Source organism: Takifugu flavidus, chromosome 4 (genome assembly GCF_003711565.1).
Source record: "Takifugu flavidus isolate HTHZ2018 chromosome 4, ASM371156v2, whole genome shotgun sequence".
Lineage (NCBI taxonomy): Eukaryota > Metazoa > Chordata > Actinopteri > Tetraodontiformes > Tetraodontidae > Takifugu > Takifugu flavidus.
The window spans coordinates 2,878,207-2,900,247 of NC_079523.1; the positions used below are offsets into that span (position 1 = coordinate 2,878,207).

Below are 22,041 nucleotides of genomic sequence, written 5' to 3' on the forward strand. Positions count from 1 at the left end.
GGATTCTTTTCATTTATTTTTTTCATTTACGCTACAAAGTTGAGAAAACGGGTCTGAAGAGAGAAACTGTGGAAATTAAACTTTATTGTATAATAGCTCAAAATAGAATTTAACACAATCACTTTTAGGTCACTCGCACTGAAAGAGGATGTTAGACGGGGTAAGAATACTGCACGTGTTCTGCGGGGGGGGGGGGGGGCTCGTACGGGGGCACTAGAAGCTAAGCAAAAAGGTTGTTCACATCAATGCAGCGATTGCGTTCAGACTTTATCAGCGTGGAAAACGTTCGGTCTCAGAAACATATAGAGAGGAAATATGAGCGTCCTGGAGTTCAGTAGCCGTCGCTTTTCTCTTTAGTTTCAGTTCAGCGTTTTTCCTCCCAGAGCCGCTCACACATGATTGTCCAGTTTTCATTCCCTGGATAGGCTTTAGGCATTCTTTACATCACAACGCAACACATACCAATGTCAATATATACGTTATAGAAAATAAATACAAATCTCTTTCTACAGACCACTGCACTGAGATATGACTCCACTCTTCTGTGTGTGTGTGTGTGTGTGTGTGTGTTGAGTTGGGGGTGATGGGTTCTTTTATTGAAGTGTACCAATATTTCAGCAGTCCATATGTAGGAGCAGTTTCTCACTCTGCTTTGGCTGATCTTTGTCGCTCTCATTTGAAAACTGATTCAGGATCAGAGATTTGGGATGTGTTGTTCCCTGGAGGAGGGCGCTGTGGCGCCTCCTTTCCCCGGGATCGGCGTCCCAGCCCTGGGTCGCCAGCAGCAGCAGTATGAGCGCGAGGAGCAGGAGGGTCACCGCTGTGGAGGTCAGCTCGGGACTCAGGTGCAGGCTGGTCGGAGGGTCCGGCGCCTCCTTTGTCCTGAATGAGACACATTCGGTCTTTCTGGTCTCTCTCGATCTCCTGCTGGCCCGCTTGGACCCCTCGCCAGTCCCCAAATGTAGACACACGCGGTAAAAGGTCTTTGCCTGCAGGTGGGTCAGGTTGAAGCTCTGCGTGCCGGCCAGGATGCGAGTCATGTAGGTGGGTTTGTGTGAGTCTGAGTACATGGCTTGCCAGGAGAGGCGCGTCGACGGCAGGTTGTTCCTGCTCTGCCACGACAACACGGCGTAGTGCGGCCCCGCCTCCCTCACCTCCATCCTGGCGCCCACCTTCAGTAATGGATCTTTCTTCGTGCCAGCAGCCACCCCCCTCTTTCCCTTTCTGTCTCTACCGTGCACGCCCACGGTAACGCTGCGTGTGTCTGCTCCCAGGGCATTCTCGGCTATGCAGGTGTACAATCCTGCCTCGCTGAGGGTGATGTTATTCACCTCCAGAGTTCCCTCAGGCATCACTTGATACTGTTTGGACCGGGCACACGGAGTCTGATCTGGAGTGTTCCTGGAGGTGGACGTCTGATCGAATCCCTCCAAGGTTGCCAGGTTGCGGCACGGAGCCGGAGGCGGTCCATCGTTTGATGCGTGTGCAGGGGTAGGACCAACTCTGATTCCAGAAGGAGTCACCCAGTAGATGTTTGGTTGCGGTTCTGCAAGAGCTCTGCAGTGCAGCAGCAGTTTCCCACCTTCTCTCACCTTAACGTAGAAGGGAAGGTAGCCAGGTGGGATGACAGGGAGGCATGACGCCGACATCTCTCTGGGGGCTACCTCCCTCACCCTGCGTCCTCTGAGCTCCGGAGGCTCAGAGCACAGCGTAGCCTGAGGCTGAATCAAACGCACCGTCCGAGGCGTCGGAGGGTTCGTCCGCGAATCTTCTCTGCGGAGGTGAGAGACCTCGTCGGGAGCCCAACGGAACAGGCAGTCGCATCGCAGTGGGTTGGAGTGTAAGCTCACCTCCTGGAGGCTTGGCAGGGTGAGCATGGTGTGCTGGTGCAGAGCGATCAGTGAGTTGGAGTTGAGCATCAGACTCTCCAGCCTACTCAGCTGCAGGAAAGCCTCTGGGTGTATGTAGGACAAGCGTGGGTTGTTCGTGATCTCCAGCTTGGTGAGCTCTGGGAGGTTGTCCAGGGCAGCCCTCTCAATCGACACCAGCTCCTCCATGTTGTTCAGACCGAGCTCTTTGAGATGGATCATGTCTTGGAAGTCTCCGGTCTTGATTAGTTTGATGCGGTTCTTGTTAAGGTCGAGAAACTTTAGTCCCGAAACCGTCCTGAGGGCCTGAGTGGGAACTGTCGTTAGAAGGTTCTCGTAGAAGGACAGACTCTCTAAACTTTCCAACCCATCCAGCGCGTTTTCTGCCAAGCTTCTTAGACCCATACCACCGAGGACAAGGCTCCGGAGGGATTTAAGAGTGGAGAAGCCTCGCTCTGGTAGGACCTCTACGGGGTTTCCTCCCAGCATGAGAACCTCTAAGTGAGGCAATGCCCTGAACCATTGAGGGTCAACCGTGGAGAGTCTGTTGTTGTTGATATGCAGGCGCAGCAGAGAGTCGAGACCCATGAACGCTCCGGGTGCTATTGAGCGTAAATTATTGTGGTTGAGAAACAGTTCCTGCAAATTCGGCAGCGAGGAGAAGGAGGCGTCGGGGAGGTGACTGAGATGATTCTCCTCCAGGTGGAGGGAGAGCAGAGCAGGTAAGGAGCAATTCTGGGTTACTGATCTGGCGTGGCTGAAGCGGTTCTGGGAAAGGTCGAGGTCGGTGAGGTTGGGGAGCCCATGCAGGACCGTGGCGTCGAGCTCGGACAGCAGGTTGCTCTGCAGGCGGAGGGTGTGTGTGGTTACGGGTATAGGTGACGGGAGCCGGCTCAGCAGCAGGTCGTTGCAGTCCACAGTGGGGGCTTCATGGTAGACGGAGTCAAAGGAGAACCACGGTTTGATCTGACACACGCACCGTGACGGGCAGAGCACAGGCCACGGCAGCGAATGAGGCAGCGAGCGCACCACAGCTGGTACACACACACCCACAAAGAGACACAGGAGACAGTGTGAAAACATGAATGCTGGCCTCATAATCCTCGGCGGCGGCGATCAAGGTCAGAATGTGTCTGTTAGAAAGGCGCGGGATGAATCATCCAGAGTGTGTGTGCTCTGGTAACACTTTCAAGGTGTGTGTGCGGGCAGTAAACGGTTGTGCAGCCGGATCGGTCTCATCCTTCAGTGGTCGCGTTTCTGACAAATGCTTCTGATGTAAAGAACAGACTGAGTTTCCCTCCTGGTCAAAGATTCGGCGGGCGGCGAGGGCGACCTTCTCAGCTCGTCCTGGTCACGGGTGCGGGACTCGTGGGTCGCAGCATGGCAGCTCACTGTTTTCCTCACTGAGAGAAGAGAGAGGAAAAATGAATAGAATATAGAAAAAATGTGATAACTGAAGGAAAAGTGGGGAAAAAAAGAAGATTCAGTTGTAGAAATGTGACTACTTTGATGTTATCTGTTCTTTCAGCCCAGAGAAGAATACGCGAGGAGTGATGAAATCATGAAGCTCCTAAATATTTCATGCCCGTGCTTCTCATTCAGCGCGTGTCGAAGTGTTCTGCTCCGTTCCCTGTTGGTCTTTTACACCATTAGTCCTGAAAGTGCTCACCGTCCTCTTCACCCTTTGTCTGGTCATTTTGCCATTTATCCATTCGCTCTGTCAACATTCAGGCACCACTTTTGTCTCGCGTGCCCACGAATCCCTGACAAAAATAAAAGACGTTTGCTCACGTTCTGGATGTAATAACTTTTCCGAGTTTTACAGCTGAACTGAGACGTTATATATAAATTAAATTCAGCCCTGGAACTGACAGAGTTACATGCAACAGTTTTCTCGCACACGGGAAAGAATAAAACAATTTGTTGGATCCGAGTTCTATTATGTGACACTGGTATTTGCTCACAAGCAGTGCCAGGCTTACTGCACAGTTGCCATGGAAACAAATCTCCCAGACTTACTCGGTCCTCAATGTTTTGAGGTTTGCTTAGGAATCGAGTTTTGGGTCCAAATGAATGATGATGCGATATCGAACGAGGGGGAACAAAAACCTGTGGCCTCTGAAGCATCTGTGGCAGCTCGAACATCCCATAACGGCAGCTCCCTTTTCTGCAGAAGTGCCAGACGTCACTCGCACACTCCTTCCACATATGCAGCTATAGAAGAATTTTGCCTTTGTGTGGAGCCAAGATGGCCCAGTCTTTTCAAACAGGAAGAAAAGACCGTGCAGATATTTGCACTCAGACACCTATAGATAATTTAGACGAGCTGTATGTTGTCTGTATGTTGGTGTTTGTCTCTGTGCCAATGATTCTTGGAGTTCATGAAAAGTGATTGTGATTTCTGCTTTAATACACGAACCTCAACAGAGACTTTTGATCTAGATTCCTAGAATTTTAGTTTACTGCGCAGAATCGCTCAGAGAACTGGGAGGAAACATCATGACCGGTGTTATTCTGCACAAATGCCTTAAACTGAAGAGGATAAACTGCATTTCTACCAGCTGTTGATGTCTGATGCGAGCTCATCTCACCATAAAACTCCGGCTTTATCAGCTTGTTTTTAACCTCTTCCTCCTTCACAGCAGCACTCGACTCATCTCGGCTCCAAACTTCTCCAACTTCTGATCCTGAGATGTTCTGAAGCTGACGTCTGAAGCAGTTCCAGATTGCTCAGACACCAGGCAGCGTAATTATACAGCATTGATTAGCTTTGCTTTGGCTTTCTTGACGGTTTGTCGATGATGCGAGCGTCTCACTTCATTCCCGATTAATGCTGCCTAATTAGAGGCTTAAGAACCAGAAACAAGCGTCGGCTCTCTCGTCTCCTTTTTACGAACTGACGTTTTCTCTTTTACTGTAGGACTGATGACACTGCTAATTCTCCTTTGTTTCGAGCGTTTGTCAGGATTTAAGAAATCACGTGTGGAACAAGAATCACCACGAAAGACGTCAGATAAAAGGCAGAACTCTGAAGGTTTGCAGCCCTTTAACTATCCAGGAAAGAGAGGAGACATTTTAGGATGAGGATGTGGAGGATGAAACGATGGAGAGAGAGAGGGAGAGGAGGGATGGAAGAGGAGTACATGTGTTACTGACATGGTCCATTTCATAAGGTGTGTTTTTGTTGCAACAGGGTGGGGGTGGAGGGGGGGGGGCAGAGGAGAGCTGAGTGATATAGATCCACATAACATAAATGATTTAACTGCAGCATGCAGATATGCAGGAACAGAACAGATGCGGACGCGTGTGTGCACAAGTAACGGCATGTTTGCCCAGAAACAAAACCTCATCAACATGTCCAGGGTTTTCTCACCACAACTGGATCAGCTGCTACATCCTTCGCTCCCCTCTCCTCCTCCTCCTCGTCTGCCTGTGCCGCCGTTCTCCTTCTCCTGGTCCTTCAGTGATGGGATGTCTGCTTGCCAGTGGAGCTCTTGACATTCCTGAAATATCGCTTCACTGGCGCTCTCCTCTCTGTGAGCTGAAGAGAAAATCTGCACATACCGTCTCTCTCTCTCTCTCTCTCTCTCTTCTCATCTCCCTCCTTCCAGCTAAAATGGAGATGAGGTGTGCTCTGCAGTGGAGCTTCTGTCCCTCTCATCTCTCCTCCTCACCCACTGACGCGCCTCACAAAGGAAAATCACTTACATCGGTGACAGCGTGCCACTTTTCCAGATCATAAACTCTCTTTGGCTTGAGCTGCATTTTATCTTTGCGCCTTTTTCCTGTGGATCAGAAACCTGCTTATACTGTCAGGTCATTGTAGGATGCAAAAGGAAGCACGCTGGGTGTGAAATAGTACCAGAAAAATCAGGATGTGCCCGAGTTTGAAAAGGATTAGAGCCAGAATGCTTAAGGCTGTGGTGCAGTCAGGAGTTTAAAGAGTACAATGACTTTTTTTTATGTTTAATCAAATATTAAAACAGCTTGAAAACAAAGACACGTAACTGTTTGTCTAACTTGCTTTTCTTCCAGGAATGGGATGTTCGGGATGTCTTTTATATTAATAAAAGAGAAATAAGGCCTCTTATTACCTAATGGAGACCCTTCTCACAATCCAGCATAATAAACCTTTCAACATGATTTCATTTAAAATTACAACTAAAGCATTAAAATAACACGTGCAATGTTGCTCTGATCAGCCTTCATATGCGGAACGGCTGCAGATGTTTCTCCGAGCAGAAAAAAAAACCCCTAAAGAATTAATCTAGCACTAGACAGAAATGCTTGTCTTCGCTTCCCTGCTGACCAACGAACCGAAAAGAGGAATTTAAAGGAACTTAATTAATAAAGGAGACACTCTGCTAATGGTGATGCTGGTACTCCTGCAGTGAAGCAGCAGCGTGCATGAGTCACGAACCTGAGTTGAGTAAATGTCCATTAATCTTAAACCAAAGCCCAGAATAAAACAAGTGCAGTCAGAACTGTTGGTTAGCGGCTCCTTAAATCAGTGTTTGCTGAAAGTCCCACTTCTTTCTGATCTTTTCACATGAGGACGTGTGTTTAACAGCTTTTCCCATCAAAGAGCCAGTGTTGGTAATTAAAAAGGAAGAAATGCTAAGTCATCTCAAAGAAACAAAGTGTCCTGTTGGGATTTGCTGTGAAATGATTGGAGTTTCGTGCGCCATAGCAACCGCGTCAGTTGGCGAATCCTCAGAATTTTGCAGCATGTTTGATGAGCTCTGTGATCTACGAAAGTGGTGTAATTCAGCCCAGGCTGTGCAGTCTGCTCTCACTAAATATTTCCAGCCTTGTTTGCAGATTTAAGCCTCGTACAGCCCAACGGTGCTGTGACACGGGGACGGTGGGACTCTGCTCTCTGATGCAGCAGTAAGCTGATGCAGGCAGTGGAATAAACTGGTCGGACTGGGTCTCCCCTGCTGGCCATTTATCCAGAGTCAAACATGAGAGAATCAAAGTGCGGACGCGTTCATGTTGGAGGCTTCTCGCTCCATTTTCCTGCCTGCTGCTGCCTTTTTTGTGCTTCCAATTCCAGTTTCTCTGTCTTTTGCCTCCAGCTCATCTGTTTGTGGCGCATATTTCTGCCAGTTTAGCAGCGTTTTCACTGACTTTTCTCTTGTTAACTTCTGTCAGTTTGGCCACCCTGTTAACTCTCTACGCGTCCTCTGTACCCGGGAAACGCTGCTGTTCTTTTAAAGTTCTAGCGAGTTGCCTAATGGCTTTCCTCTTCATTTGCTATATTCATGTCCTCATTCGGGAGCCATAATCATCATCATCATCATCACACACACACGCGTACATACACAGACTGACTGAAAGGCAGCAAGGATAAGTGGTAGCTCAGTGAAAGAAAGAAAGAGAAGAGGTCACCATAGCAACACCGGAGGTTGTCGCTTTTATTGGAGAAAGAAAATCAGCTCTGCCTATCTTTCATCTCTCCTCACTCGGTTCCCTTTCTGTCTCACCTCCCTCTTTTTCTCTCTGTTAATATGGGCTTTCAGTGTCGGCTGCCTGGGAAGAGCAGAAGCTCAACCTTTGTTGGTACACTGATTGTTTTTTTTCAACATTTATGATGGTTTAGAGAAAAGAAGATGATGTGTTTGAGTTTTAACAGTTTCGCTGCAGCAACACGGGCCGAATGAAAGTGCGTTTTCATCGATTTTGGTGTCAGTGTTAGAAAACCCCGAACCCACTCTGACACTCATCGGAACAGGAGCAGAAAAGATCCACGCGGCGCAACATCAACAGTGCGAGGTTCACCTATAGGACAAAGAACGCACACACAGAAACACACAGTCACAGTGGCATAAACAGCAGAACAGTTGAATCATGTCGGGAGTGCAGTATGCTAATGCCTGCATAGTGTCCCTTCTCTGCTGCACCATTTGAATTCTGTTCACAGGTGGACTGCTCTTCAGCTGGCCAAGGGACTTCTCAAGGACAACCCTCCCACATCACAGCTAAATGTGTATGCGAGGGTATATGGTGCGAGCGCACACACAGAAATGTGGCCAAGAATAAAAAAAAATGACTGAGAATTTGCTGCCATGGTGACAAGAACAGCAGTATGTAATCGCGGTGGGGCTGTTGAGCATCCTGTCGTTAGAGGGAGAGATGCGGTTGAGGGAGGAGGAGGAGGAAGCGGAGGGAAATAATCGCACTGTGTGGTGCTCACATCCTGCACAATAACCACGTTTTGTTTAAATTTAATTTGATTTATTTGAGTGAGGGGGTGGGGGGTGGGGGGGAATCCAAGGATCAGGCAACTCGCACAGTCTGTAAAGAAGCCACGCTTAATTGTACAACTTAATCACACCTGCTCCCCCGCAGCTGAACCACTGAAAATAGACATAAATGCATTGTAATTGCGTCACTTGTCGGTGCAGCAGCAGCAGCAGATGGGTGCACTTTAATCATCGTCTCTATCTGGCACATGTTAAATCACTGCGTTTGCACGCACGCGTGTGTATGCATCAACAGGTCTATAGCACGGTCTTTAAAAATACCTTTGTTTTATTGTTTTCAGCAAAAAAACCTTTTAAACAGCAGGTTACGTCAGCAGAGGAAGTATTATTTAAAATAAGTTGTTACGTCTTCTGAGCCACTGTTAGACTGAAAGAACTGTGTATGGGTTGTTGTCTCCCTCTGGTGGTTGAATCTGGAACTGCAGATAAGCGCTGCGCTGTAGATTACCTTAATTACATTTTCATTCGGATCAAATATTCCCTAAAAAACAAAATCAATCTAAACAGATGTGATTGCGTATGCATTTTATGTTGAAAAATAACGAAATAATCTTTAAATAATCGCTCAACACAACATGGTCATCAAACGCTTCAGGGTATTCTGTATTCTCACCACTAGGCGGCGCCCAAGCTGACGCACTGGAAACTAAAATCCTGATTTTAGACACCAGTTTTTCACACAAGCACCAATCTTGATGACAATAATGCCACGAAAGACACAGTCTTAATACCACTGTCGAGGTATTAACTAGCAGTCCTTTTCTAGTGCAATGTCCATTTCCTTGATCTTACTTGCTGGTTGTTTTTTTTAACATTTGCTCATTGTTTGTGGCCTCTGCTCTTCTTCTGCTGCAACGTTCTGCTGAGTAACGTTCTCCTCGGTCAACATCTAGGTAGGGGTGCCATTTCTCGCTGGGAGAGCAAAGTGTTTTCAATCGCTGCAGAAAGAGCGGCAACGTTAGCGACACCAATGGATCCACCAGACATCAATAAAAGGCTCCATATGCTGTGACAGGCATCACACCCACCTTCCAGAAGGTTCCTTCCTCTCGTGTCAGCTTGTATGCAGCCACGGCGGGGATCCAGACGAGGACCACTGCCACCATACACCAGCCCAAAGCCAGGCCCCACGCTGGAAAGGGCACCGTTCCATAGGTGGGGGGCGCAGATTTTACTATGGACCAGAGCAGGATCACCTGGACAAAACCAAGGATGCAACATTTACCATATGCGATAGATATTAGGTACGATGCTATGCTATTTTCTTCCTTGCAGATTTTAGAAACTCAAATATAATGTAATCGACTATCTAATGATGGTATTTAAGGTTTTTTTAAAAAAAAGAAACTCGCCAACCTGATGTGAGGCTGCACTCACCACAATAATGACGGGACTGAAGAGATACCAGCACGCTTTCCACCACAACCAGAAGATATAGTTCCTGCTCCCAACCATCATCTCAACATCTTCTATAAAATGCTTCCCCCCTGCAGTGCAACAGGGAAACATGGAAAAATGGACAAAATTCCCAGAGACAGAACAAAAGATTCCCCATTTTGCATCTCATCGGAAGCCTTAAGCACAGGTGAGTTAACCAAAGACGGTAAAGCACGCGCACGTTAGGACTGATTTCACAGAAAGACCAGCTTGTTGCATGTACCGTATATATAGATGAAGCCGATGACCTCTGCCAGAGCCAAGATGAGGAGCACCCAGTTGGAAGAAAATGTGTCTACTAGAGTTATCCAATATATTCCTGCCTATCACACAGACACACAGAGTCATACTGTCAGTCATCATGTTGTGACTCAAGAGTCAGACAGGAAGTGACGCACCTGTGTGGTGCACGGCAGCGCCAGCAGGAAGATTACAGCACAGACGGTGAAGGCGATGAAGTGACGTCTGGTTTTAGCCACTTCGGGGAAGGAATCACAAATGCAGGTGATGATCACTTCTACAGAGCAGAAGAGGAAGAGTGAGCCGAGGAGGTAGAGCGGTTACGAGAAGGGAGAGACGGGTCTCACCTATGAGAGTGAACTGAGAGTCCACGCCAATGATGAAAAGCATGAAAAAAAACAGGACGCACCATAAAGGGGAAATGGGCAGCTGGGTTAAAGCCTCTGGATATGCAATAAAAGCGAGGCCGAACCCTGCAGAAAGACGAGAAAACGTGACGCAAGGTTATTATATGAGGCTTTCTTTTCCAAGAAATGGCTTCGGTGTTAACCTGACCTTCCTTCACCACTTCTCCAATAGGCTTTCTGTAGATGTGAGCCATGTGACCTAGAATTGAAAAGATGGCTACGCCCGCCAACACACTGGTCCCTGTGGGGAGAGGAAAGCAGGCAGATTACAGGAAACCACCAAAAAACATATACTGGATTTAGCAACATAAATACATATGACAGATCCCTGAACAAAGGACAAAGGGAATTCTTCTCTTGAATGTGAGAGATCGCTGCAATTATTTCCACTGGAAACAATGAAATTAAGTCACTGCTCTGCCAAAGCTGGTATTAATGCGTTTTAGTTCCCTCTAGTGGCCAAATACACGCACTGCATCGCCCTTGTCTGCACACACGGAAGACGGGATTTTTATTCACTCAAAGAAGAGAGCAAAATAGATATATAGTCTTCCTAGAGCTAAATAAATATATAGTCTTCCTAGAGCTAAATAAATATATAGTCTTCCTAGAGCTTTCAGTCACTTTAAGGACAGTTCAGCCCTGGAACTCCGACAATATCTTAAAGGGCTTGAACGCCTTTTTGTTTTAGCGCTCTTTGAAAAACAATATATGATATTCTGCTCCAGCACAAAAAACAAAACAACCTTTTGTCTAAAGTTTTCTATCAGTTGTCGCTGCAGCCTTGAGGCAGTCGTCTTCACGATGACACAGGGAAGAAAACTTCATCTGGTATGATAATATTTGACTTCGGGATGAAGCTGCAGTTTGCACACCAGGATATGGTGACCTTGAAATTGTTGATTGATGGAAGAGTGGATCTACAACAGTGGATCCAACAGTGGATCTACAGGCTTGTTTCCAGAAAATTGTATTAGTTTTCACCCCACTTCAGATAGTGAAGCTTCACTTATTGTCAACCATTTTTAGCCATGCTTTTTACTCTGACGATCATTCAATTCTGTGATTTGTGAAGGTGACTTGGTCCTACCGTAACTAATGAAGATCATCATAACTGAGTACAGGAATACGTTGGTGTGGAAGTCGCTGTAGGAAGAGATCGTGAAAATTCCACCCATGCCAACTGATAAGGTGAAAAAAGTCAGAGCTGCTGCATCATTCCAGACCTAAAACGCACAGCATGGGTTACACAGACACCGTTTTGATCATGTAGTGACTAAGTCTGCCTCGTTTCTCCTTATTGTGTCATTTTCCCATACTTTTCCCTCCGCCAGTTTAGTCCAGTTAGATTTGGAGCCAATGAAGAATTCTATCCCATCTCTGGCGCCCTCTAGCGTTACACCCCTGACCAGCAGGATCAGAATCACCACATAGGGAAACGTGGCTGTAATATACACAGCCTGGAGAGGAGATAAACACACACTTATTCCCAGACTGTGAAACACCGGATGTAGAAACGCGCAGTGTGTTATGCAGCATTTTAAACGGAGTGTGTTTGGTGTAAAGCCTCTTACTTTGCCCGATGACTTGATGCCTCTGGTGAGGATTACAGCAACCAGGATGGAGCTGAGCAGCAGACAGAGGGCCAAGTGCCAGACCACCGGTCCGGTGTCATCCAGACCAGAGGATCTCTGCAGCGCCACACGGCTGAGACAGAGAACACATCTGAACACACCTGCTTGTGTGTGAGTGTGTGTGCCAGCATTTGTCCCAGTGTGTGACTCTTACTCCCAGTACTGCTCGCTGGGGCTCTGCACTGGAACCGTTATCATGTCGGCGGAAGGACAAGTGCGGTTCTCCTGCGTCCAGTTGGCCACCAAAACACCACTGACATTGCAAGACACTGGAAACACAACAACCAGACGGCGTGCATGAAGGGTCGGCCTTAACGTGGACGCTCGATGCCGCGGACTCGTGAGTGTGAAAGCACCTGCGGGGGTGGTGCTGCAGTTGGCGTCAGCCCAGCTGAAGCAGGCGGACCACGGCAGAGGAAACTGGAAGGAGGCGAACATGTAGTACAGGCTGTAGGCGATGATGACGCCATAGTAAACTGTCACCAGCGCGGCCGCCATGACCATAGAGAAGCCCACGCCTGGGGAATAAGAGTTAGGCGAAGGAGCTTTAAGATTGTGATGGGGAAAATGTCGGTTGTGTTTGTTTCTTACCCTGCATTATCGGCACAGCTCTCCACACGTTAATGGAGCCCTGGCTGCAAAACTGCCCAACGGCCGTTTCCAACGCAAATAAAGGAATTCCACAAAAAACCAACATCAGGAAATAGGGAATGAGAAAAACACCTGCTCACAGGAATAAAAGCATGTTTTCCCCGATACCTGCCGTATCCAAACATTTCTCAGCGTTGGAAACACTTACCTCCGCCGTTATTGTAGGCCATGTAAGGGAATTTCCAGATGTTTCCCAGCCCGATTGCAAAGCCGACCATTGAGAGCATGTACTCTACCCGGTTGGACCAATGAGGGCGCTGTGGAGTGGCGTCGCCATTATCACCGTGTGTTTCCTGTTCAGAAAAGATCCAAACCAGTCCCAGCTTTTACTACCCAACGGCTTCACTTGGCTGCGTACATGGATGAAATGGGACTATAGAGCAGATGTTTAGCTTCAATTTCAGTGCAATTACAAAATTATGACACAGGAGCCATGTTGTTGATCTACTATTTGGACAGTTGGACATGTTCAGGGGCTTTTTGTGCAGATCGAAGAGACTTGACTGTAGTGACAGTGAATCGATGTGAGGGAACGAGGCCGTCAGACCCGACTGATCCGTGTTTTCCTTCCACAATCCCGCTGGGAGAGCAACAGCACCACAGGAGATTAGAGCGAGTCTTCACAAAATAAAGGATCCATAGAAGGATCAAAGAACAGAATCAAAGGGAACAGCGTGCGTCACACATGCTGAAGGTGGTGTCTTGAAGATGAAATGGGCTCTTTTTAATTGTTGTTATTAGCAGAAGTTAGAAGAAAGAAGTTAAAGGATGAATTCCATCAACATTCTGATCACACTCAGACGTGAGTGTTTTACAGGCCTCATGAAGACTCAGACATTGAGAAAAAATTAAATAAAAACTAGCACATCTCTCTCTCTCTCCCTCGCACACACGCACACACACACACGCACACACACACATGCACACACACATGCACACACATACACATACACGTGCACACACATACACATACACGTGCACACACATACACGTATTCTGACCAAACCAGTTTAAATGGCGTATTTGCCAAATAATTCAACAAGCGTTGAGCGTCCCATCGTAAATGTGACCTGATCACTGACCTGATCCACAATCCGGTCCTTGGATTCGCTCGAGCTGTTCATCCATATTTCTTTTAAGCGCTTCATGGCGCTGAAGAGTGTGTTCAGTGATCAAAGTGTCTGAGCAAAGAGTCCTCAAGTTAAATGAGTGTGTTTGTCAAATCCACAGCGCAGCATTTACACTTCAGATCAGCCAATCGCCTCCGTTGGACCAGGAACCTCTTTAGGGGAAGAGCCAATCGGTGCACGACGATGCCCATAAAATGCATTTTTACAGCCTGACTCCTGAAAACCTGTGCATGTACATGCACATTTTATGTTTAAGAGCCTTTTCCGGCCCTTCTACCAGCAAGACTCTTTACAATTACAATTAAAATGTAGATTTATTAATTTATTAAGCTATCAGACATTATAAGGCATTTATAAAGCTGAGTTTAATATTGGTGGACTGCTGCAGGTTTTTCTTAATATTTAATGTCTTCAGGCATTGGAGTCACATGCTTGGCTAATTCAAATGTGACTTTCCTGTGCACACCCTGTGACACTACAAACCTTTAAGAACAACGTGGACCTTATAACCTCCATGAAGATGAGCTGCTCTGACAGCTGTCAGACCTTCCTGACTGCGTTCAAACTTTAAAATCAGCACATCGCAGTTGAAGCCTGGACGGATTCCACTGCCTCCGGGTCTCCGTAGAAAGAAATCCTTTATTATCTTTTATACGCAAGTATCAAACAGCGAAAATATAAATATTCAATACCTGTGAACTGGGAGTCCAGCCCCACAGTCAAGAGCAGAAAAAGAACAATGAGGAAAAAAAGAACAAAGATTACAGAAAATAACATAAGTGCATTTATCTGTCTAATCAAAATGTTGGACCTGATATCATCGTGATAAATTGTTATTGTCACGATGGTGTTTGTGTCGTCTTAACAATCATTTACAGGCGGTTTTCTAGCTCTTCAGCTTTGATACGCCCCAGGTGATTTTCTTTGAATTAATCTGCTCTTGTCACTTTATCTTTCAGCGCATTTGCCGGCTGCGTAAACATCCATCACAGCCACGAGCTTGAGATCCCGTTCGGATCGACTGTATCGTCCCCTCGGGCTTGGCGGCTCTCTTTGGAGTAACGCTCTCCTCGATGGGCGTCCAGGAAGGGATGCCAGTCTTCAGCTGGAGAGCACAACGTCTTCAGGCGCTGAGGGAATGAGAGAGAGTCGCGTTGTCACGCAGTTCACAGAATTCACACCTTAAGGTAGCCTCAGACCTTCCAGAGGTTTCCCTCCGCTCTCAGCAGTTTCCAGCCTGCGATGGCGGGGATCCAGACGAGGACAAACGCTGTCATGCACCAGCCCAGAGCCAAGCCCCAGCCTGGGAACGGCACCCCTCCATAGGAAGGTGAGGTGAAGGTCATCAAAGACCAGACCAGGATCACCTGTGACAAAGGCATTTGTGTCTCTCTACTTTTAGAGGTTTTAGAGTCTGGCAGTTATTTAGAACCTGCATTTTTTTTCTCCCAGGATAAAACGATGAATATTTAAAAGTTCACAAGCATAATAAAAGTCCGTTCTTCTCCACAGAACCCCGTGACACCTATGGTTGGCGTTGCACCCACCACTATGATGCCCGGACAGATGCAGAACCAGCAAGCTCTCCACCACAGCCAGAACCCGCAGCTCTTTTTTCCGAGCATCATTTCGATGTCTTCAATGAAGCGGTTTCCTCCTGCGAAGGCACGAGGAGAGCCCGTCACCGCTGCAGCTCGGGGTGCAAACGTCTCCAGAAGGTCAAGCTCACCGTAAATGTAGCAGACGCCGATGATCTCAAAGAGCGTCAAAAACAGCAGCACCCAGCTGGCGACAAACTGGTCCATGAGCGTCACCCAGTAGATTCCTGCCTGTTGACACACAAGCACACACCACAGAGAGTGAGGAGGCTCCCATCAGAGGAAGAGTTGGTAGAAGACAAGCCAGACGTACCCTGGAGACACACGGGAGGCCCAGGAGGTAGAGGATGAGGCAGGTGGGTACAGTCACCAAACTCCGTTTGTTTGACAAGAATTTAGGGAACGCATCAGTCAGGCAGGTGGTGAGCACCTCTAGTGATGATAATGATGATAATATTATAATAATTTTGGTGAAGCCATGACAAGAGCAACGGTCTGATATCTACCAGCATGGAGGACAGATAAAGGGCTCACCAATGCCTGTGAACTGGGAGTCCAGCCCAACAGTCAAGAGCATAAAGAAGAACAAAATGGACCACAGGGGTGAAATGGGAAGTTTGGAAAGAGCATCAGGATACGCAATGAATGCTAAACCAAATCCTGCAAACACAGACACGAGGACAGAAACCCATGGAATTAGACAACCCAACCCACAGGCTGTGTGACTTCTGATTAGGAGCTAATCTACATGGCGTGTCTGACCTTCCTTCACCACCTCTCCCACAGGCATTTGGTAGATATAGGCCATGTGACCTAGTATGGAAAATATGGCGAAGCCCGCTAACACGCTGGTACCTGTCACACGCAACAAACGTGGCATTAACGGGTAGAAAAATTGCAGAATCATGTTAGATCCTGTTCAGATATCTGTGCTCCTACCAGCATTGGTGAGTGTGACCACAAAAGTATCCTTGAACATGTTGTTGTGGAAGTTGCTGTAGGAGGAAAGAGTCATGACTCCCCCCCAACCGATAGACAGAGAGTAGAAGGTCTGAGTAGCTGCATCCTTCCACACCTTTATGATAAGCACAAACTCAGCGTGAATGTGATGCTGTTATTATTTTGTTCCTTCTTTTCCACACTTACCTGTACATCCAGCACTTTAGTCAGATTTGATTGGGAACCAATGTAGAACTCTATGCCGTCTCTGGCGCCCTCTAGTGTTGCGCCTCTGATCAGCAGGATCAGAATCACCACATAAGGAAACGTAGCTGTGAAATACACAACCTGCAGGGACAAAAGCCCAAATGAACACACGAGAACTTTCTTTCAACAGCCCAGTTATGGCATTTACCACTGGTGAATTTTAGCTATTTTGTTTAGAGAATCTTGAAGTTTTAATACTTAACACATAGTATTGATCATTATAAATGCTCCTTAAATCTAATTTAAGACAGGAACCCCAGACCTGATATCTGCCTCATTTTTCTGTCATTTAGTGAGAGAAAATGAAACATTCAGTCAATTTCCTAAATAACTTTAAACATGTTCCAATGCAAACTTTAGTTTAGAGCCAGAAATTCACTCATTTTGACCAATGTTGACTTACTTTTCCAGATGACTTGATACCCTTGATGAGTGATGCGCAGACCAGGATGGAGCTGAGCAGCAGGCAGAGGGCCAACGGCCAGACCACCGGTCCCGTTTCATCCAGACCAGAGGATCTCTGCAGAGCCACCCGGCTGCAAATGAGAACACGAGTGTGTGCGTGTGTGTGTTTGTGTGTGTGTTTGTTTAATTTGCACGAGTGTGTGTTTCTTACTCCCAGTACTGCTCGCTCGGGCTCTGCACGGATGAAGGACATGTGCGGTTTTCCTGAGTCCAGTTGGCCCCCAAAACACCAGTTTCATTACAAGACCCTGGAAGATCGAAGAAATAGACAAAAGTTTCAAACATCGTCTCACAGCTGAGGCGAAGCTCTAAAATCACCACAATCAGACCTGCGGGGGTGGTGCTGCAGTTGGCGTCAGCCCAGCTGAAGCAGGCGGACCACGGCAGAGGAAACTGGAAGGAGGCGAACATGTAGTACAGGCTGTAGGCGACGATGACGTTATAGTAAATGGAAACTATTAACGTCACCATCACCATCCCAACACCGACACCTGGAGAGGATAAGAGGGGTCAAAAAAGGCCCAAATATGGGTCCAACGGCACTAAAATGATCAGTGCTGCTAAACTTTCCTTCCTACCTTCAAAGCAAATAAACAAAGGTCATAAAAGGTGAAATCAGTGACGAACCGAATTCAGCTGCTCAACCAGTTCGTCTTGTTCTCCTTGTCCCTAAACCGGAATGAATTCACACCTACCCTGCATGATTGGAACTGCTCTCCAAATGTTGATGGGACCTTGGCTGCAAAATTGCCCAAAAGCACTCTCCAGGAAGAAGAGAGGTATTCCAGTAACCACCAACATCACAAAGTAAGGGATCAGGAAGGCACCTGCCCTCATGAGCAAAATAAACAGCACATCAACAATCCTCATATCAAAGCCAGATGAGGCGGAAGGTGGATTTAACAACTTTACCTCCTCCATTCTTATAGGCCAAATATGGGAATCTCCATATATTTCCCAAGCCGACAGCATAACCGATGGTGGAGAGGAGGTACTCTTTCTTACTGGTCCAGTTCCCACGTTCTGTGTTCTCATCACCATCATCCACATGTGGGTTCTGCTGAGTGAAGCATTCAGAGCGATGATGGACCTTAAATCCCGCAATCCTGTCATTTATAATCAATATTCATATGGAAAACAATGTTTGTTCGACCCTCCAGTGAATGTGAAGGACATGAGATTGGGAATCTTACTTCTTCCACAACCGCAGGATTCCCAAAAACTAAATCCTTGAAACTTTTTAAACCGTTTTCCTTCATCTCTGTCTCCCTGCTCCCTAATGAGAAAGAAATCTTTTTACCTAAGCAGGGTGGCTTTAAAGCCCCCTCCCTTCAGTCATCACAAAACAAAGGAGTGTTCCAGTCCAATCACTTAACTGGACCCTCCTTCAGAGTGTGTGTGTGTGTGTGGGTGGGTGTGGGTGTGTGCGGGTGTGTCTGTGTGTGTGTAGTAATGACCTTACACCTCCCTCTCTATTAGAGCATTAATCTCATAAGCTGCTGTTGCGAGCGATGATGTTAGCTCTAATTTTGGCCGGTGGCGTCCAAACACAACCACAGTCTCGGTAACGTCATGTCATCAAACCACAGCTTCACCTCCCTTTATTCCGCTTCTGTTGGTCTGTTGTGGTGAAACACAAACAGGATGCTTCAATCTTTTATTACGCTAAAATGCTCCATTGTCAGGGGGCCTGACAGGCTTAATCTATGATTAATATTAATATTCTGACGCATGCTGGGTGAGTTTATTGTCACGAGGATTACTCATTTGATGAACTGAGAGTAAGAATAGACTCATAGTTAATAATAATTGAGAGATCAGCGTGAAATGGGGAGTGACAGTCATACCGGCGTTGTCATGCTGCGCTGGTATCTGCTGATGAAACCACAGATAACAGCACTCAATAACAGACAACCACATGTAGATGATGCCATTTTCCTCAGAAATTCATATTTTCACAATGTCAGAATCGTCTTGCTAGGAAAATGACGTCGCAGCGGTTTGAGGTTTTGGTTTCTGACACGCTGGTGAAAGAACAGGTCAGATTCCAAAGGTCAAATTCTCTGAGTGACTTTGACATTCCTGGGCACAAACAAACACATTGAGCAAACACGCACTTGTTTAACAGTCAGATGGCTTATTCATTAAATCAGGTCAATGGGTTGTTCAACACACGGAACCAGTGTCATTCAACAGAAACTGTATCAAAGGAAAAGTGGTTTGTTGACAAGAAACAGGTGCCAAATTCAAAACCCAGTATCGATTTATTTTACATAAAAATCATTCAATGACAAGAACAAACAGGATCACGGACAGAAAACCAACATTTTCTTCACGGCAAAGGCCACAAAACTGAAGTCTGGTCTTTGGTTCTTACACCAGTTTCATTGTGGAAAGTTGAGACGATCCTGCAGATAGTTACAAAAACATGCAGCTTATTATTTAAAACACACACACACATCACTGGAAGACATGCACGGAAAGAAAGAAAAAGGTAGATAGAGGCAGATAAAAACTGCCAAGGTATCAAATACACACAGGATTAGTGGCGTGTTTAACTATTTAGTAAAGAAAAACAAATGCAAACTGCAAAATAAGGACGGCTATAACAGAACAAGTCTCCCAGCCAACCACATCTCGCACCAATGAGACGAGTTGCCGCCGCCACGCGTCACAACGCCAATCAAACGTCGATGGCGGAAGCCGAACGCAGGCAGAGGGACGAGTCGGCAGGGATGTCCTCCATACCGATCTCGTTGCCGTCCAGCCGCAGCGTTTGCAGTCTGGAGAAGTTGGTGACGTCCGTGAAGACGCAGAAGCTTCCCAGAGTGAACTCTGGGGGGGGGGGGAGAGGACGTTAGCATACAACCAGCAGCAGTCGTAGGTCCGTCAACAACAGACCAATGACGCGGCGCCATGATTGGGGTGTGTGTACCTTTGATCCGGTTGGCCTGCAGGTAGAGGTGCTGCAGGGACGTGCTCACGGTGGGGATTCTCTCCAGCCTGTTGAAGCTCAGGTCCAGCTCCACCAGGCCGGACACGTTGAAGGTGTTGGCGGGGACGCCCTGGTCAGTGAGCTGGTTGTGCGCCAGCCTGACATACTGGAGCTGGGTCAGACTGGTCAGGAAACTCTCTGGGAGGGAGTCGATGGAGTTGTGGTCCATGTAGAGTTGGTGCACTTGTTCAGGGAGGGAGTCTGGGACCTACGGGGACACCGGAGGTTGGTAGCAGAACAGGGATGGAATATTTGCAAAGGGATGATGACCTTTGTTAACTGGTTGCTGCTGATGTCCAGCACCATGAGGGATTTCAGGGCCTTCAGGGAGGTTCCCATGTCTGTGATGGCGTTGTCATGGAGGTACAGGAGGGAGAGTTGGTCCATTCCTTCCAAGTCTGCAACCGCCACCTGTGAGTGATGGGGAGATCATTTTAAAGGGTTCAAACCCGCCCAAAACCGCCAAACGTTACCTTTTCGATCTTGTTGTGGTTCATTCTCAGGTCCTTCAGGGTGCGAGGGAGGTTTGCAGGAATGCTGGTCAGGCTATTGTGTTGGAGGTACAGACGTTCTAGCGCCTCCAGCTTCAGAAAAGCCTAAAAAAAAAACACAGAAAGATCTAAAATAAGGTCAGGCTGAGCAGCAGCAGAGGGACAGGTGACAATCTGTGTGTTGTTCAATGAGGAACTGAAGGTTAAAGAGTGGACCACAGCGATTTTCATGTGAAAAAGATGTTAAATGTGCTGCAGCTGATGAGAAAACTGGGCTTGTAAAAGCACGAGCCAACGTTCTAGAGCATTTTCTCGAGTTAATATTCATTTAGTAAAATATCGATGCAATGACAGGACAATTTTACATAACCGTATTATCACAGCTGTGACGTCGTAGTTTGGAGCGAATATTTATTTATTCTCTCTGACCACATCTGTTTACCTTCGCTCCGATGGCCTCGGAGGTCAGCTGGTTGTGGTGCAGCATGAGCCACACCAGACTGGTTGCGTTGACCAGAGCCGAGTCGGGCAGGGCCGTGATGGCGTTGTTTTGGAGGTACAAGTATTTGATGTGGGAGGGGATGGAGGGAACGGCTGTCAGGCCCCGCCCATCACAGTACATGGCCACCGGAAACGTCGGGGGGCAGTCACACACATCTGGACAGGCACTGATGGCAGCATCTGCCTGCAGGGAGGCGTGATCATTACCCTGCGTGTTGCGGGTGTAGAGCCAAGCTAACGGGTCGTTCAAGTGGGCGAGAGAGAGCGGAAGGAGAACGGTCAGGAGGAAGGCGACGACGCGCGTGGTCATGGTCCCAGATCTGCGGCTTTTTCTGGAGGAACATGTCAAAAACAGTAAAAAGATGAGACGTCTTGAAAAGAAAAGCTTTGTGTGGAGTAATAAGTGAAACACACACGTAGATCTGGGGGGTGATTAAAGAATAGAAACAACAAAAGAACATTTTTGGAAAGGTTTTAGTGGGGACGACTATTATCCCCCTGGAATCTGCAGTGAGTCGGCCGGGACATGTAATGCCTGCAGAACGGCGCATTCTTTGGGGTCTTAATCCACAGGGAATCCAGACAGGAAGCATTAAATACTGAAAACAACACGGTGAACGCCAGCCTGGTGACTGTCGACGCTTCTGCCTCAAAACTGGAGAAATTCTAGAAAACAAGAGTAAAATATGTAGAAGCAACAGCAGAATCCCTCTCACACACCTACCTGATCAGACCGGCCGTCCTCTCTGCTCAGCTGCAAACTGGACTCAAAAACCAGCAGCAAAAAAAAAGCCGGGCTCTGTCCCCGGGCTCTGTTTTCTGCTCTGCCACCCCCTTTCTCCACCTCTTCTTATGTTCCCTCCGTGTTGGCTCCTTCCACCCCTTCATCTGCCCGCCTGCGCCCCATTTCAGGCCTGACTTTGACCTACCAACACCAGTACCGATTGTGTTTGGGCTAATATTTTGCTTAATTGTAATGGGTTTGACACCCTCTATCTGCTCCTGGTTCATTCTTCTTATTGTTGGACAGTTAAAACAATCGCAAAGGATGTTTTAGCCCTGCGCTGCTCTTATGTTTATTAACTCTTATTAACTCTTTAATGTTTTTTTGACTGAAAGAAAAGCTTCATCCATTAAAATAGAGGTTGGGTT

The 22,041-nt window shown here is 47.2% G+C and overlaps 4 protein-coding genes across 14 annotated transcripts in view; all 4 read right to left on the reverse strand.

The window, feature by feature from the left end:
• Positions 1 to 67: 67 nt before the first annotated feature.
• Positions 68 to 5,529, reverse strand: lrrn2 (leucine rich repeat neuronal 2). Of its 2 annotated transcripts, XM_057029237.1 has the most exons (3): positions 5,242 to 5,529; positions 4,460 to 4,578; positions 68 to 3,271 (listed from the first exon to the last, which is right to left on the reverse strand). In XM_057029237.1, the coding sequence occupies exon 3, from the start codon at positions 2,964 to 2,966 to the stop codon at positions 615 to 617; it is 2,352 nt and encodes a 783-aa protein (XP_056885217.1). In that variant the 5' UTR covers positions 2,967 to 3,271; positions 4,460 to 4,578; positions 5,242 to 5,529; the 3' UTR covers positions 68 to 614. The 2 variants fall into 2 exon arrangements, with proteins under 2 accessions (XP_056885217.1, XP_056885215.1); XM_057029235.1 differs by lacking the exon at positions 4,460 to 4,578.
• Positions 5,530 to 8,374: 2,845 nt separating this feature from the next.
• On the reverse strand, positions 8,375 to 12,721 carry LOC130523926 (sodium- and chloride-dependent neutral and basic amino acid transporter B(0+)-like). The gene is made up of 13 exons (XM_057029550.1): positions 12,652 to 12,721; positions 12,209 to 12,370; positions 12,007 to 12,121; positions 11,793 to 11,925; positions 11,538 to 11,678; positions 11,309 to 11,444; positions 10,367 to 10,459; positions 10,159 to 10,284; positions 9,970 to 10,088; positions 9,795 to 9,894; positions 9,512 to 9,621; positions 9,163 to 9,330; positions 8,375 to 9,072 (listed from the first exon to the last, which is right to left on the reverse strand). The coding sequence occupies exons 1-13, from the start codon at positions 12,719 to 12,721 to the stop codon at positions 8,923 to 8,925; spliced, it is 1,623 nt and encodes a 540-aa protein (XP_056885530.1). The 3' UTR covers positions 8,375 to 8,922.
• A 1,325-nt stretch (positions 12,722 to 14,046) lies between these two features.
• Positions 14,047 to 18,220, reverse strand: slc6a14 (solute carrier family 6 member 14). 4 transcript variants are annotated; one of them, XM_057031287.1, is made up of 15 exons: positions 18,096 to 18,220; positions 17,815 to 17,959; positions 17,598 to 17,729; positions 17,232 to 17,393; positions 17,054 to 17,150; positions 16,841 to 16,973; positions 16,378 to 16,518; positions 16,171 to 16,306; positions 15,994 to 16,086; positions 15,766 to 15,891; positions 15,545 to 15,663; positions 15,363 to 15,462; positions 15,181 to 15,290; positions 14,833 to 15,000; positions 14,054 to 14,763 (listed from the first exon to the last, which is right to left on the reverse strand). In XM_057031287.1, exons 1-15 carry the CDS (start codon positions 18,159 to 18,161, stop codon positions 14,620 to 14,622), a joined length of 1,872 nt encoding a protein of 623 aa, XP_056887267.1. In that variant the 5' UTR covers positions 18,162 to 18,220; the 3' UTR covers positions 14,054 to 14,619. The 4 variants fall into 4 exon arrangements, with proteins under 4 accessions (XP_056887263.1, XP_056887264.1, XP_056887267.1 ...); XM_057031285.1 differs by having other exon boundaries at positions 17,815 to 17,962; positions 18,096 to 18,172; XM_057031283.1 differs by having other exon boundaries at positions 14,047 to 14,763; positions 17,054 to 17,393; positions 17,815 to 17,962; positions 18,096 to 18,172.
• Positions 18,221 to 19,147: 927 nt separating this feature from the next.
• fmoda (fibromodulin a) overlaps positions 19,148 to 22,041 on the reverse strand; it is a 29,564-nt gene continuing 26,670 nt past the window's right edge. For 6 of the 7 annotated variants that reach the window (XM_057030255.1, XM_057030260.1, XM_057030257.1 and 3 more), the window contains 5 exons: positions 20,831 to 21,221; positions 20,371 to 20,493; positions 20,168 to 20,308; positions 19,838 to 20,105; positions 19,148 to 19,737 (listed from right to left, as the gene is read on the reverse strand). In XM_057030255.1, coding sequence (XP_056886235.1) covers positions 19,586 to 19,737; positions 19,838 to 20,105; positions 20,168 to 20,308; positions 20,371 to 20,493; positions 20,831 to 21,221 — 1,075 coding nt within the window. In that variant the 3' untranslated portion in view covers positions 19,148 to 19,585. Of the gene's footprint in view, positions 19,738 to 19,837; positions 20,106 to 20,167; positions 20,309 to 20,370; positions 20,494 to 20,830; positions 21,222 to 21,613; positions 21,796 to 22,041 lie in introns of those variants that run through there. The other variant, XM_057030259.1, reaches the window with a different exon arrangement.

What these genes read in the sequence shown, in the direction of transcription:
- lrrn2 (XM_057029235.1), bottom strand. Translation starts at nt 2,966, where the DNA reads ATGAGGCCAGCATTCATGTTTTCACACTGTCTCCTGTGTCTCTTTGTG.
- LOC130523926 (XM_057029550.1), bottom strand. Translation starts at nt 12,721, where the DNA reads ATGGTCGGCTTTGCAATCGGGCTGGGAAACATCTGGAAATTCCCTTAC. An exon ending in GGCCTACAATAACGGCGGAG is followed by an intron (nt 12,371 to 12,651) that starts GTAAGTGTTTCC and finishes CTTATTCCCCAG; the next exon opens with GCGTGGGCTTCTCTATGGTC. An exon ending in CTAAACTGGCGGAGGGAAAA is followed by an intron (nt 11,445 to 11,537) that starts GTATGGGAAAAT and finishes TGTGCGTTTTAG; the next exon opens with GTCTGGAATGATGCAGCAGC.
- slc6a14 (XM_057031283.1), bottom strand. Translation starts at nt 18,161, where the DNA reads ATGAAGGAAAACGGTTTAAAAAGTTTCAAGGATTTAGTTTTTGGGAAT. An exon ending in GGCCTATAAGAATGGAGGAG is followed by an intron (nt 17,730 to 17,814) that starts GTAAAGTTGTTA and finishes TCATGAGGGCAG; the next exon opens with GTGCCTTCCTGATCCCTTAC. An exon ending in CGGCGTCTGCTACATTTACG is followed by an intron (nt 15,291 to 15,362) that starts GTGAGCTTGACC and finishes GTGCCTTCGCAG; the next exon opens with GAGGAAACCGCTTCATTGAA.